This window comes from Notechis scutatus, chromosome 1 (genome assembly GCF_049901735.1).
Source record: "Notechis scutatus isolate UNSWTSFEM ecotype Mainland chromosome 1, rNotScu1.2, whole genome shotgun sequence".
Classification (NCBI taxonomy): Eukaryota; Metazoa; Chordata; class Lepidosauria; order Squamata; family Elapidae; genus Notechis; species Notechis scutatus.
Window position 1 is genome coordinate 259,623,782 of NC_142009.1, and position 17,104 is coordinate 259,640,885.

The 17,104-nt window shown below is 35.6% G+C and overlaps 1 protein-coding gene across 1 annotated transcript; it reads right to left on the reverse strand.

The window, feature by feature from the left end:
• Positions 1-1,424: 1,424 nt before the first annotated feature.
• FBXO3 (F-box protein 3) lies at positions 1,425-15,783 on the reverse strand. Its single transcript, XM_026664713.2, has 11 exons — positions 15,404-15,783; positions 13,547-13,636; positions 11,847-12,010; positions 11,059-11,173; positions 10,743-10,947; positions 9,359-9,404; positions 8,626-8,710; positions 7,081-7,203; positions 5,451-5,566; positions 4,328-4,518; positions 1,425-2,803 (listed from the first exon to the last, which is right to left on the reverse strand). Exons 1-11 carry the CDS (start codon positions 15,508-15,510, stop codon positions 2,678-2,680), a joined length of 1,368 nt encoding a protein of 455 aa, XP_026520498.1. The 5' UTR covers positions 15,511-15,783; the 3' UTR covers positions 1,425-2,677.
• Between the last annotated feature and the right edge of the window lie 1,321 nt (positions 15,784-17,104).

Here is a 17,104-nt window from a genome sequence, read left to right on the forward strand (position 1 = left end):
TTGCACATTGAATTCATTACCATATGCCAGGAAACATCAAAGATTTGTCAATGTCTGAGATGAAGGACAATATGGCACTTTCCCACTTTCATGCCCGGCAGTTAATTGCATTATACTCCATCTAACAGGATGAAGCTAATTTGGAGTGCTTGGGAAGGGCTATATAACAATGTACAGCAACACTGTGTCACCACACTATATCCTCTAGTCATAGGTTATGCTTGCAGCAGCTGTTTAGTCTGGCGCAGAAAGTTTGACATCCATACATAAGGTATCACACTGTGTGCTTGTGTGTGCCTTCGAGTCAGTATTGACAACTAGAAACTGCCCAGACAAGTTTCTGCATTTTTCTTGGTAAGGTTTTTCAGAAGTACTTTGCTTTATTGCTGTAATTTGTATCCTATAATCATAGCAATAGTGGTTAATTTATTTGTAAGTTCAATTCAGAGTTCTGGCTGCTACCCTTAAAACCCTGTGTAGCTTTGCCTTCCAACTATCTCCCTTCAAGTTTTCTCAACCTGTGCATTCCTGCAGGAGACTTTCCATCCCATTGGAGATAAGGAGTATCACAGGCCTTTTCTGTAGTTGTCCCCATGCTGTAGGACACCATGTACCCTGAAATAGGGAACGTCCAAATCTCATTTTCCACAAATCATTTAAGACCTAGTGTTCTGTTGAGGATTTGGGGCCTAGTCATATACATGCCTTTTAAATAGTTTGTTCCTGTTTTCATTATACAGATTTCCTCATATTTTGTAAAACCTTTGAGTTGCATAGAATCGGACAGTGAAAAAAAATCATGTAATAAATTAATCAATGTCAAGCATAAAGCTCCAATGTAAGAAGCACATCATCAAATAAAATGTAGTGTATTTAATAATGCTATTTGCATCAGAAGTTGTATGCAATACAATGGCATCTTGTAAGGCAACATACTTGAGTGTATGATTTTAAGTATCCTAATTCGTAGACTTAATATTTTTACCTATACTAGCTATAATAGTACAAGCCCAGTAAGTCTAAAAGTGTCTTGTTCACAAATGAAGCATTAGACTGGAAGTTATGGGACAGTACCATAGAAAATATCCTGTTGTAAAAAACCCAAATCCTGTAGATACAAACCAATTTTTTGACATTCTGATTTCTTTTTTCAGTGCAAAATGAAACTGTAGTAAAAGTCTTATAACAGGCTTAACAGAGTTTTTAAAAACTTTAAAGTATAAAATTGCACATCATATGCATTTTGAAGTGGAAAAAAACCAAATCTTCTCTCTATCACTATGCATGTCATAGTCCTATTCATTTAACATAATTACTACTGTACAAAAACATTCTTTGGCCATGTTTCAACCCTCCTGGAAAAAAATGTGCCAGAAATCTAGGTACAAACAGTTTTTTCCTCCAATTTCCCAATACATTTTACATTTAGATTGTCTTGAAGTTTAATTTTTGCTTTAGTAAATAGAATAACAATTAATTCAGTTGATATAAAAATATGTAGAAATTACTGTAATTACTATATGAATTTTTATCTCACACGTTCTCGTTTATCTTTTTGAAGTGAATGATAACTGTGTTCCTTTTATACTATATTTCTTTTCCAATTCATTAGGGAAGTCAAAATTTTCCTATTCCCAAATAAAAATAGACAGCGTTCATACAGTAATTCTTGTAATTCCATGGTATGGTCATTTACTATTTCCATCTACATCAACTCTGAAACCAGGATCTGTACAGATTTCCCAGTATTAAGGATTTAACATTCAGTCATATTGTATGTTTGTGCAAAAGCTTTTCTAAAACCAATTGGACTCAGTTCCAGGTAAATATAAATACTTGTTTCAACTATTTCACTTTCCCAAACTTTTTACAATAACTCTTGATGCAGATTCTTAGCTATGTTTTTCAAATGGTTTGTTTTTAGAAATTATAAAAATCCATATATCATTCAAAAAACATGAAAGGTTTATCTTTAAATCAAAGTTCTAATCATTTATCACATTAGATAAATGGTATTTGAAGAGTGAATTCCTTTACATATTTTATTACGTTATTAATGAGAAAATGTAATAGGCAATTTGCATTTCATAATCAAAGTGAAGGGCTGTAGAAAACCCATTATGACAATGAATGTAGGATTTAAAACATGACAGTTTCTAATAATTTTAGTTTCCTGTTATATGTCCTAATTTTAACAATACAAGAATACCCAATTCAACCTAAAGATCATAAACAGTTTAAATATTTCATTTACTTATGTCAGAGGTAACAATACAAAACATGCCTATTACTATTTTATTTGCCATTACAGTTTTATATATATAAAAAAACCAAGCACCATTCTACATTTAAATAACTTTTATATATACAATATTAAAGTACTCCCAATGTTAAGTTTTTCAAAATAATAAAGAAAGGTTCCCATGCTAGTGCATTTCCATCTTTACATCATCTTCAAAATGAAAAAGGAAAATCTTGTTTCTACACTTGATCAGGTACAAGCCAGAAGCAGTATCACCATTCATATCAGTTATTCCACAGTCAAGAATTTAATATATACATACATACACACATGCGTGTTTGTATATTTATATATGCATATGTGTGCGTATACATACACATACACAATATATACTCATCTATCTGCAGAACCCCAAACATTGTTTTGAAAGTCTGATCAAGTCTGACGTGGACAACGCCCAGAAGGAATTGGAATGCCTAGAATTCTATGTCTATCTTCATATTCGTCAGTATCTGTCGAGTCTTCCTCCTCATCCATGGCACAATCATTGTGATTGGTTTCCTAAAGACAGGAAAGGCAACATAATTTAGATTTTCAGTTTCTTTAAAGAACCATCCTAGGATTGATAATAATGACACTAATTATTATTAGTTTTGGTGCATTCAAGTCTAGTCCATTCAGTTTTCTTGGAAAGATTTTTCAGAAGTTGCTTGCTATTGCTTCCTTTCTTAGGAACTGGCTCACAATTCCCCAGCTGGCTTTGTGCCTAAGGCGAAATTAGAAGTCACAGTCTCCCAGTTTCTAACCTGATGCCTTCAACCATTCCATCAAACTGACTCTAATGCTTACATTACCATCTCAGTAAAACACAATAACAGAACCATAAAGAAGTTAATTTTTGCTTTTTGTGACATCCATATACTTTTAACTTGATTTCACAATTGGCTGGCTAAATATTTGACTAAATTCTCACTACTGCCATATTCTACTTATCAAATAATAAATCTAAACAGAACATTTTAATATATCCCAAACAAATTGTAACTTACAAAAAACTGTTGAATATACTAGAAATCACTACTCAATTATGTACAATATTTCTCAATTATGTAAAGTGCCTAAATAATTGGAACTCAACTGTCTGTTAAGTAGGCCATGCAGGTAAATAGAAAGCAAACATGAATTCTTGACAAAATAGGATATAAACCTGAATCTAAATCTAATATTCTGTTTCTTAATCAGCCAATTCCAATTTTTGTAGAAGGTCCAATGAGTAAAATATTCATGCACATCAGTTTTTATTAAAATACTGTATAGGATATTTTATTATGTATTGGAATGCTTTTAAATGTTTTATGAACTCTACCTTAATAATTTCAGAGAACAACATTAATCAGTTTTTTTAACAAAGTACATCAAGACAAGACCTTTTTTATTTATGCTACGGGTGTCAAACTGGATTGCGTCATGTGACGTATTGTGATGTATCACAATGTTTTTTGCTTTTGCAGGGTAGACGTGGCCTGTGAGTGACTCATCTGGCCCACAGGTTGCCAGTTTGATAGTCTGATTTACACCATTATAGAGTACCTAAATATAAATGACTGTCACTAGAAATGTAGTCCAAAATCCTGTCAAAATCCTGTAATCCTGTCAAAAATATTTCATTCTCAGCTATTAATGTAAGTACTATTGTAATTATATATTAATCATTTATCTAAAATTCATCTTGTTGGATTATATTTTGAAATGAAATTACATAGCTCTTATAGATCCTCCATTCTGCATGTTTAACACATATTTACTATCAGAAATCAAATTAGATTGTTGAACATCCAATTTGAAGTACATTAGTTGATGACTGATTCTGAAAGCTATAAATTGTACACAATTATGACCATCCTATAATGGAACAGGGAAGCTGGAGATTAGTTTGATGAAAGCAATGAGAAGTCTGTTCACAGAGGATGTTGGCTTGTTTGATAATTTTTATGCAAAAAGAATACTATTTTAAATATACACATCTATTAGTACTTAGGGACCAGATATAAAAATTATTGCCTAAACCAGGTTGCTTCAACTTACCATACGTGCTATGGATACTTTGAATGTTGGGCAAACCATGTGAAATCTAGGAATGGTAACATTAAAATATCTATCTTTGTAGTATAGACAATGGAATGTATAGTATCCTTCCATGTATCCTGATGTAGTAGGAAATGTAGTACAACTAGTATACTCATAGACTCGACCAGGACTAATTATTGGAAATTCTCCTGCAGAAATAAAATGATCAGAGAACTTTAGAGTCAAGTACACTTAAATTAAGGTCAAATTATGTTAGGATTAAATCATTATTTTAAAATGTGATTCAATAGCTTGTAACAAATAGTGATTTGAAACAAATAAGATGTCGTGCATTTCTTACGGATTTCCTTGTTGCTCTATGACAGGGATATCTATGTCAGGGGTATGACAGGGGTATCGTGCATAAGCGCACCAACGTGCCTACCGTCCCTGTCCTATTGTTTCTCTTATTCTTTTATTTTTCTTATATGTACCCATTTCATGTATTCACAACTATGTATACATTTATACTTATTATCTTGTAAACAATTGGCAAATCAAATAAATAAATAAAATAAATAAATAAAAATTTCATTGATGGCCGCATCAGGGTTGTTTGACGTTGGTATGTGTGTATATTTGGCCAGGGTCAGACGTGGCCAGCATGACATTACTCATTTCAGGGGTGCCTGTGATGGCCCGAGTGCTCTGCCAGCAAAAAGCTCCATTTTTGGCTGCTATGGCTTCCAGCTACCCTCTGCCAGTGAAAATTGAGCTCTGGAGGGCTATGTGCGGCTCTCTGAAGCTCCATTTTCACTGGCAGACGCACTGTGGGCCAATCCTTCACTGTTTCCAGGGTAGCCCCATGGGCTAGATCTAAGCACCCTGGGGACCTGATTCTGTTCCTGGGCCTTGAGTATGACGCCACTGCTTTATGACAATCAGAATACTGAAATTTAAATTTAATCTGAACATGGATGTATAAGACTTCATCTATTTTGAAATAGATTCTAGACTGAGATACCACAGCAGTATTTTTTTTCTTTAAACTAACATAATTTAATCAAACACCTTTATTATTTTGAGAAAATCAACCAATCATTTCTTCATTTAGTCAACATTTTGAAACAATGTCCCTTACCTACTACTCCAGGACCCTGAACCTCCTCCACATCACCTTTGGCATTTGTTATTCTCCAATACCGGCTATCTAATTGACAAGCCTTCTCTGGAAGTGCATCTTTGGACATCTCAATTCTAATAAATTACACAAAATACTTCTTTTAGAAATGGGTCTTTTACACAGCATAGCAGCATACATTGCCCAGAAATATTAATCCTTAACTCTTGTGGAAATATTTTTGCAAAGGAAGCAGGATGTATGCTATCTACATTACATATCAACTTATGAATGCAATGCAATTTGAGAATATAGGCATTTAAAAAAAGAAATAACCATTTTTGAAAAAGTGAAAGTAAATAGCAGACATTCTGCTTTTCATATACAGTATACAGCATCACATATTCCTCAGTGATACAGTAAAAAATGTTGAGGATCTTTTTTTTAAAGTATCATATAAGAAAAATATATTAATAAAATAGCCAGAAAGTACCATATGTATTCTATCATGATCATTCTGTGATAAATGGCTATGACAGATGTAGAACCATATTACAAAACCACATACTATAAGAGGCAATAAGAAGCATTTTCCTATGGAGATAAATATATTTTGAGTGTATTGGAAATGCAAGTAAAGTGTTTAAGAAAAAAGGATAGGTAGTCCTTGACTTACGACTACAATTGAACCCAATATTTCTGTTGTTAACTAAGACATCTGTTAAGTGAGTTTTGCCCGATATTACACCTTTCTTACCTCAGTTGTTAACTGAATGACTTCAATTGATAAGTTAGTAAACTGGTTCTTAAGTGAGTCTGGCTTCCCCATTGACTTTGCTTGTCAGAAAGTCGCAAAAAGTGATCACATGACACTGCAACCATCATAAATGTGAGTCAGCTACCAAGGGTCCAAATTTTGATTGGGTGACCGTGGGGATGCTACAAAAGTCATAACTGAAAAATGCTCATAAGTCACTTTTTTCAGTGCCATTGTAACTTCTGAACGGTCACTAAATGAACTGTTGTAAGTTGAGGACTACCTGTACACTAAGGAAACCAACTTAACACTTGTGGAGACATACCCTGTTTCTCCAACAATACGGCCTCCCCCAATAGGAAGTCCCAGCATGTTTTATAGGCATGAAATGAAATTAAGCCCCCCCCAAAATTAAGGCCTATATTAAAACATGCGAAATGGGGGGAATGGTGGGGGCGCTTGCCATTAGAAAGTACTTTTGTTGCACACCCGGATATGGTGCTGCCTGCATTGACCCCGATACGAAGTGCCCCACCAACGCCGAGGTCAACATCCAAGCTGTCGCTGCCCGCCCGCCCAAACATGCAAGGGGGGAATTAAGTCACCCCCGAAAAGACGGCCCAGCCATTTTTTCGGGCTCAAAAAAATAAGACCCGCCTTATTATATGAGAAACACGGCATGATTATTACAGGAAAAAAATGCTGAACTGGAATGGTTTTTTGACAAACGTTCTACACTGCAAAACAATCCAAAAACTTAGTTTGGGTTCTCAAGTGGATCAAAATATTGGCACATGTTTTCAATTATTCTTAAAAACATTTAAATATTTTAAAATATTTTTAGCAATTAAAACATGTAGTAACCGTTCAATAACATATTTGTACTAATTTTACCTGATTCTGTAAGTGAAGAAGTAATGAGGCGGATGCACAGAGCTGAGTTCAGGTAGGAAAGATGTGGAAACTGAAACAGTAATATCTCCTGTTTTGGCTACACAGTCCTTTTCATGAACATATCTAGCAAATGAAAAAGTAAAATTTTCTTATCTGATATGTAAAGGAATAAATATTGAAAGATTAAAGCCAGCATTACATGTTGCAAATAGTGCATTTTATACTTTATTCAATACACCTCCTGTATTGAATACACCTGCTATTAATACACCTGCTATTTCTACTGTATTCACATCTAAATATTGAAATGGATATTTCCTCACATCTACTTTTCATCATTACAGATACTTATGAATATCATGAAGATATTACTTAAAACTAGGGCTGGAAAGCTAAGTTTCCGAGAGCAGCTACATCTGCCATTCAGAGAGCTGAACTGTACCTATTCTAGAATCATCTAAACTGTACAGCATGATGCCTTGCCTGTACAATTTTGAAAACCCTGCATAATCGGTGGGGCTCCCAACTTAATGAGGAACAGCATCACAGCAATCACTTATAACAAAAATAATATAGTAATTAATGTCAACATTACATTCCCCACTTCTAAAGCTGATAAGTCAATCTCCAAAGGCCTTTCTAGATATTTTAACAAATATCTAGAAAGTGATGATAGGAGGAGCCATTCTTGCTGGGATGAGGAGTGGGTAGGTAAGGGCAATTTATTTCAGAGAAAAGGAGCTTCTACCAAGAATGACTTCCTCTGTCATAACCTTAGCATTACTTTTGTTTAGCACAAAACAATACAGGTAGTCATTAACTTATGACAATTCATTTAGTGACCGTTCAAAGTGACGGCACTGAAAAAAGTGACCTATAACCATTTTTTACACTTATGACCATTGCAGCATCCCAATAGCCACGTGATTTATATTAGGATGCTTGACACCTCACATTTATGACAGCTGCAGAGTCCCAGGGTCACGGGATCTCCCTTTGTGACCTTCTGACGAGTAAAGTCAATGATGAAACCAGATTCACTTAACCATATTATTAATTTAACAACTGCAGTGATCCAGTTAACAAATGGGACAAGAAAAGTCATAAAATGGGGCAAAACTCACTTAACAAATTTCTCAGCAACATAAATTTTGGGCTTAATTATGGTTGTAAGTCAAGGACTATCTGTATATTAGGAAAACATTTTTCCTAACAGCCTGCTTTTTTGTATTACAGATAAATGATAACATGGGTTTTTCATTAAAAATGTAATATTATTTAAAGAATATTAGAATCATTTTATAAAATGTAGTAAAATATCTCTTTCAATAGTCTCGCATATTATTAATACTTTTTAGAAGACTATGAGGCTTTGTTTCTGTAATCTGTAGTACAAAACCTTTGCTTTCTCATTTATATATTACTATACCTAAATACTATCAATATTTACATTTATACAAATTTCCATTGTTTTTTTCTTAATCACAATATAATATTGTATACTGTATTGTAGCAGTATTGTATTGTAAACTAAATTTATAATACCTGAAAATCTGGTCTCGGATGATTGGATAGGCACCTGTTATTACATTGTTAACATAGGAGGTGAACCACTCCAAATAGGAATTACCTAGATGTTGAAGAAGGAAAAACAAGTTTACAAGAAAAAAAAACACAGGATCAATTGATTAGATCTTCAATAAAATCTATAAAACTCAAGTCTTCCTTGGAATATATATATTGTCTCTTTGATGGACAAGTTAACTATAAACAAGTTAGGTATCTGATTAAGCTGATACAATATTAATTAATAATTTATGAACATAAACATCAAAGTGACATAGTAAAGACTGAATAGTTCACTCTTTATGTAGAACTAGAATGTCACAGTAAAAGACACCCCTGGGGTAGAAAGATGGATTGGAAATTAGTTTTCAAAGCTTTGTAATAACCTGGACAAAGTTTTAGAGTAGGGAATACATGATGAGAATTGTGGTTCCATAGAAGTTATTTCCTGAATCTTTGCTTAAATAGCTGCCAATCAACCTTCTCCAATCAGATGAGTTTCAATTATGTTAGACTATAATCTCATCTGTAGTTGATCCAATAGTTGACTCACTTTATTTACTAGGCTGCTGTAAAGACACACAGTAATAAAGCAGACATGTTGAGCATCTGTTGGGAATAAGCATATATATGTTGCTCATCATCCTAATTATCGTCTTCCCGTTATTCCTCTTGAAAATGTTTCTCCATTAGAGTTCCAAAACATATTTACCTGTGATAAACATATCAATTGCAGATGGATTACGGGCCATTTGATCCTTCAAATAAAATGAAACAGGTTATTTGTATCCTAAAATAAATATTTTTAAAAGGCATAAACAGCAGTAAGATTTCAGTCAAGTTTTTATAGTTTTAGTTCTATATACTCTCTTTTTAAAAAGTGTGTTGTGCAAATATATTGTTTGCTACTAACATTTAGAATAATTTAGCAAACTAAACTGGAAAATTTAATTTTGCTATATTATCAAGAAGATAGTTTGAAAAATAACTAAAAATACATGAATTAAATCCTTTAAATTCATAACTTTTTAAATATTGTTATTCTAGTTTAAAGCAAATTACAATATCTTGCTAGGATGCACTGAGGTTTCAATCCTAAAACAAGCAAAGAACAGTCATATTTTAGAATATGCTAATGAATTGTACTATTACTATAGAAGTAACTTTACACCCAAGATTTATAGTTTAAAATATTGATGCAAAATTCAATTAATTACAAAGGGAAAAAAAGATCTTAGTATTATATAGATGGAAAAGTTATATTATAATATGTTTGGAAAATGAAAGTTTTGGTTTCAGGAATTCTGAGAGGTTTCTCCTTTTACGGGAACTAAAAACAGGATGTACTGGCAAGCAGACCAGATGTGATTTTCACAATGTAAAAGAAGTTACTGGAAATTTACCTTGAATAAATTCAAAATATAATAAACATTCTTCTACCATTAAGCAAAATCCTATGTTATCAGGGATATACGAACAATCTGTTGCGAAAATCACAGAACTGATTTTTATACCTTAGCATAATAAAGAGATGCTACATTTGATTTTTATTCTATTGACAAGCAATGTAATTACTATAGATAAATCTTTATGCCAATATTTATAAAAATCAGCAGAGCATTATCGTCTACAAAATTTTCAAGTTATTCAAGTATACATTTTCTTAATAATATACTAAGTAAAAACTATAGCTATAACTATACCATTACATTATGATTTGTCAGTCTATTCCTAATCACCATGCAATATTTTCTGATTTCCTACTCACAGTTCTCATCTAGCAGTTCCTCCGACTGTTGATCTTGATGCAAAAGGTTTTTTTCAACAGCCTAATTAATTTTCACTTTTTTGACAGCCGTTAAGAGCCCTTGCTATCCTCTCAAACCTGTTTCCTCTCCACCAGTTACAACTTCTAAACATTCATGTGACCTTTTGCCACTGATGGAAAGGGGGGTGGGGGAAATCAGATGAAAGAGCAGCTGACTTCAAATATTCTACAAACACAGTCAAATTACATCCATGGTTATGTATCAATTTCATGAAGTGTGTGAGCTGCGTTATTGCTATCTAAAATATATATTTGAAATCTTTCTTACTGGACATTGGTAGAAGATTTCATACTTATTGCGCCCCTCCATGCTCTCAAGAGCCATGTATTGACTCAATCCAGTGTGAATGCAAAAGGTTAAGGGAAGGCATTGCTTCAGTCCTAGTCGCTGCTGAAAGCCCCCAGCTGCCGTGTCAATGTCCAATAAATCTTCAGAGCGATAGTGATTGGAGAGTGCCATGCTTCCCATCAACCTTTGTATAAAAAAAGTTTAAAAATATGCTTAAGAACATTAATGTAATTTTTGAATTCTTGTGCATAAAATTAATTCCAAAGAGCAAATACAATGAATTTTAATCTCTCACCCTGGGACAACCAGCTTCTGTCCATTATGGATTCGAAATGAACATCGATAATCATCAGGTAATTTGCAACCAATCTGTGCTTCCACTGCATCCAGATCATCTTCCTGAACACTGTCTGTCATATTAAGAAGTTACAAGTTTTCATACATGATTTCACACAATATAAACAAGCAACAATCTAAGACCCAATGCTAAACTGCTCAGCAAGTCCCACAGAAGTCAGCAACTCCAACAATTGTGTCAGGCTCATTTTCAGATGTAACCTGTGGGACACAAAAAGAGCATCTCTATTGAAAATTTTAAATCAGATGCTTCTTCAATAAAGCCCACATGAAAGTTTCTAAGTCTATCTTTGTGTTCATGTGTGTGCACTGCTTCCCTTCCCTTCACACTGAAAGAGTTGTATTATTGATGTGAAGAAAAGCGTTTCATTTGTGCTCCTCAACTCTTCAGAGCATCTCTTTGGAATGCTTTGCACATTCCTATAAACCAGAAGTGAATAAATTATTTTACTTCCAAAATAACTACAGGTAGTTCTTTGGTTATGATGGCAATTATGACTGGAATTTTTGTCACTATGTGATGTAATAAAATACAATGTCACATGACCACATAGCTTAACAGCAGCAATCTTGGCATTCCTGGCTCCTGTTGGAATTATAGAATTATAACACTCGCCAATAGTTGTTATTGAGTTTCTTATATAAAAATGCCAAAGTTAAATTCAAAATTTGAAAAGAAAAATCAAGGTACAAAGCTTTTCAAAATATCAAGTATATTAACAATACCTTTCAAAGAACTAATCATCCGAGGACAATGCTGCAACAAATATTTTTCCAAATCATCCCAGGCTTTTTTAAGTGTAGCATAATACTGAATATATGTTCCCAAATCAGCATACATATCTATGAAAATTGCTTTCCAGCTCTTAGTTGTTCGAGACTTCTCAGCTCTAAAAAAAATCAAATATGTACATTCACTGAGTCTGTCATCTGCACCTCTATAAGTGTCTGGTTTGGTTCTGCAACCCAACAGGACAGACACAGACTTCAGAGGATAATTAGGACTGCAGAAAAAACAATTACTACCAACCTGCCTTTAATCGAGGACTTGTATACTGCATGAGTCAAAAAGAGGGCTGTGAAAATATTTATAAAACCCTCACATCCCGGACATAAATTGTTTCAACTTCTACCCTCAAAACGACGCTATAGAGCACTGCACACCAGAACAAAGAGACACAAGAACAGTTTTTCCCCAAATGTCATCACTCTGCTAAACAAATATTTCCCTCAACACTGTCCAACTATTTACAAAGTCTGCACTACTATTACTATTAATCTTCTCATCACTCCTTATCACCCACCCCCTCCCACTTGTGACTGTATGACTAACTTTGTGGCTTGTATCCTTACGATTTATATTGACTGTTTCCTAGTATGATTTGATTGCTTATTGTACCCTATGACTATCATTAAGTGTTGTACCTTATAATTCTTGACTCTTGACGAATGTATCTTTTCTTTTATGTACACTGAGAGCATTTGCACCAAGACAAATTCCTTGTGTGTCCAATCACACTTGGCCAATAAAGAATTCTATTCTATTCTATTCTATTCTATTCTATTCTATTCTAATTCTAATTCTAATTCTAATTCTAATTCTAATTCTAATTCTATTCCATTCCATAAGCAGCAAGTGGTAATATCAATGCCACATTTATACTGTACCTTATGTACAGTGACGCTGTAGGTAAGATTAGAAAACCTGTTTCAAAATTGAAATTTCATTAATCTGAGCCTGAAATAGTTATTGCTTGCTAAATGTGAACTCAAAACTCTCTATACTCTTTTAATTAAATCAAGATAGTTTACAAAAATAGTGAGATCAGCCCAGATCTATTGACCACTGAATCATCTGGTCTAACAAATTTAAACTATTCTAGTACACCTGGAGAAGAACTAATTGTTTTAGAAGCTATTCCTCAAGAATACATTTGATCATGTCAAATTGATATTTAGAAGCATTACAAAACCTCAACTCTTAATTCAATATTGTAAAATATCACAGTCTGCCCACACACATATTTATCCTCTTAAATCTCACACAGAGCATAAGGAATTAACATAATTAATATATCAAATGGAGCAAAAACTCCATGGAGAGTAAGTATAGATATAAATGTATGAAAATATAGATATAAATGTATCTATACTTATGCCCATAAATGCATATTATAGTATGTAAATATAGATATAAAAGTATACACATATTTATAATTACTTATAATTAGTACATAAGCATATACATATACATATATATTTATAAATACTTATATTTCAAATAATAATAGCAAATAATTCAGATGGTTACACCTAGAAACAATTTCAAAGCCTTGTTTTTCCATATTACAATTATTAACTTGTATTGGATAAAAAGTATAAGCCATTTTTTATTTTATGCAAACTGAAATATTATCCACACTTACTCAGAAAGAAGCCAGTATTTCTTACAGTGCCTTTTCCATAATGGATCGTGGACTGAAAGTTGATTTAATCTACGACTTACAAAACAGCAACTGCAACAAAGAGGTATCGGATTAAATTTAATGTTAATGCTAAGGTAGTTTTTATTACACAGAAGAGAATGAAGCTAAAAACCTCCCAGATTGGAAATTAAAAGTAACATGTTTTATGTAGTAGATATTTAATACTTGGTTTTTAAATGATCACACATTAAATTATTTAGAAGCCGAACTTCTAGATATATATTTGATCACTTAGTTTCTTTTTCTAAAGCTTTAAGGATTCAATATTTAAAGAAGTTGTCAGCATTGATCTGGATTCTCATGATAAGGAAGCATGAGAATTGTTAAAAAAGAAAGAAAATTTTCCCACTACTGGAAATGTATTACTTCCTTAGTTTTCAATAAATAATGCAAACATATTTACCCTTAATTTCCATTTATAATTTTGAATGTCAAACTCACTATTTTATATAAAATTCTGCCAACACATCAAATGTTGTACCCTCAAGGAACAATCTATTTGGTGGTGTCATTAATAGTTAGAAATAATGAAGCACCATTGCAGATCATACCATGTCAAAACATTTATCCTATAATTTTAATCAGATGTTCACTATGCAATTCACTGTTAAGTTATTTAGTGGCCAAAGTAACCACTGAGGGACCACTTTCAATTTTGCTTGATATTGTTTTCCCTGTATAAACACTATGGAGATATTCAGGTCATGGTTGTCCCAAAGGTGCTTTTTCAAGGGGCAACTGGACTTTCTGGTTTTTCTTTATGACATTTCACTTCTCATCCAAGAAGTCTCCAGCTCATCCAAGAGCTGAAGAAGTTTCTTCAATGACATGTGAAATCTCTTCAAAGAAAAACCAGAATGTCCAGTTGCCTCTTGAAAAAGCATGTTTGGGACTAGACACTAACTGAAAGACAACTCATTTTTATTTTCACTACTTTTTTCACTATTTTCAAAAGACTTCTTTCCCTGTTATTTTGGAGGGGAGCAATCTCACAGAAGAAAAAATATTTGAAAGGTTAAGTAGTTCCTTCTTTCTCCCATCAACTGTAGGAGCTGATATGTTTTCCATTACAAAAGGTGGTTCATTTAAAATCATCACTAGAAAATTACATCAGGACACTGGCACTAAACCCGTTCTGAGTCAATTCAACAACGTCCTACAGTGGGAATGACGAGTCCCCCCCACTAATAATTCTACTAATTGGGTTTCTCTTTCTCAGCAAAGCCTTAAATACCGTATCACAAGGGCAAGGCCCGTTTTAACGCAGTGAATAATGCAAGCACCTGTTGATACATGCAAGCCTGATGAAAGAAACCTGTCCATCAGCAAAGGGAGGCGCTTGGAAGGTTCCTTGATGCCCTGGCAAGGAAAAGCCTCTTCAGCTCTGCAGCTCGCAACATCAGAAATAAATGCTCCCCCCCCCCTTCCCACATCGAGGCCTCTGCCCAGCTTCCTGCCCCACGGAAAAGCCACTTGCCCCGGTTCGCTCGATCTCAAGGAAACCTCACCCTTCTTTCGACACCAATCCCCATCTCCAGCCTGCTCGGAGACCCTCGAGATACCCCCACCCTCCCTAAACAAGCCTTCCAATCCCCATCCTTTTTTGGGGGGACGGGGACGAAGCCACCGAGCTGGCTTCTCTATTTTCTCCCCCGCGCCTCTCCTAAGAAGACACCATCGCCCTTCGCCTCCCTTCTTTCCCAATGGCTGGTGCTGCAGGGGAAAGTAAGGGGCGGGTCAGTCATGCCACGGGCTCGGGCTCAGCTCCCACCAACCCGTTCCCGGCGGTGCCCCCACCTCATGAGGTCTTTGTAATCCAGGAAGCTTAGGATGAGTAATAGCGGGTCAGTGGGCAACTGCTCCAGGCTGAGGGTCGTCAAGTCCTGCTCAGCGACGTCCGCCATCTTGACGCTTGCCCTGCTGGCTCTTTGCTCCCGGCCCGAGGCTCCGCCCCTTACTTCGCTCGGATTGAGCCACGCTGAAGGAAGCCCGCCCACAGCCTGTTACCTGCGCGCGGCAGGCGCGTGCTTCTTCCCTCCCCACGCGGGTTTGTTATCAAAACAAGGTGGGAGGAGGGATCAGCGCGCCTAAAGGCCTAAAGGTCTGGCCCGAGAGGAGGGAGGCCCTAGACCTGCCGGAAAGTGCGCCTCGGGGCCTTCCCCCCCCCCCTCCGCCCCGTGGTAAATTATCAGGGATGGGCAGTTTGCTTGCAATTTTTTTTATCTTACTAAGCCTGGTGTCTCTTTTCTAAGGGCGGCGCCCCAGACTGAAACTGAAGCTGAGTTTGTCCTTAAGCTAGGCTTTGTATATAACCTCTCCAAAAGCTCTCTCTTGTTTTCTATACTTTGACACTAAGCCGCAAGGAGGTAGGTCTTAATGTTGTCCCAAAGCATAAACAGTAGGGTGCAGTCCCAAAGGTGCTTTTTCAAGAGGCAACTGGACTTGTTTTTTCTTTGAAGACGTTTCGCTTCTCATCCAAGAAGCTTCTTCAGCTCTGACAGGATTGTAGGAAGTTAGCACCTACCCCTCTCCTAGAAAAATGAAATACCCTGGGAAATATTAAAAAGGCAGAATATTTCCCCTAAAAAAGAATAAAAACTCAGAAGCAGAAACTCAGTCCCCCCCCCCACCTTTGCTAGTGGGCCATTAAGGCCTAGGCCAGAGTACTCTACATAACAAAGGCCTCTACCCATCTCACCACCTGGCCTGGGAAGATTGCATCAGCCACCACTCAGGTGAAACCACGTGGTCCAGACAAAACCTACAAAGTTAAGACCTCTGCCCCTGGGAATTTGACAGCAAATGGGATACATTTCTTGCACAGGAACAGGAAACACTAAGGTGGGGCCCAACAGAGGGTTTATAAGGGTCTCTCAGCATCATGGCCCACCTTTCTTTCCCTTTACCCAACATCTTGCAGCATGTGATTATCCTTTTCACTTTGGAGCTCCAAGCCATGTGGTCCTGTCCACCATTAAACCATCTTTCCAAACAGCCTCCATGTCTCCAGTGTCTTTTTCCCCACTTGGAACTAAACCCAGAAGGATAATTCTTCCAACAGGATGATGCAGAATGGAAGGGTTTATATTCTTTGCAGACAACTGGCCATTTTTGTTGAAGCAGTTGGAGGTTTATCTCAAGGTCACCTGAGTAGTGCTCCTGGTTCCTGTAGTCTGCAATTTTTCTCTGGAAATCCATTCCTATTCCCACACCATTCAAAGGGTGTTCATCTCTGGAAGTATGATTATGCTGCTGTCGTTCCTTAGGGCTTGCAGGGCTTTTAGTTCCTCTTTGTGCAAGTTGCTTTTGGGTGGTTTGCTTGTGCATAGGATGTTAAGTGACTTGGTGTCTTATTCTATCAGCTTCATCTGTATTAAATTTAGTTAAGCTGGATTCCACTCCACATATGATGGATTCTGTGGGGATTTTTTTGGGTGCTATAGCATAATTGAATCCTTTGGTTAGGACATCTGTTTCTGTTTTGGGGAGTTCTCTGTT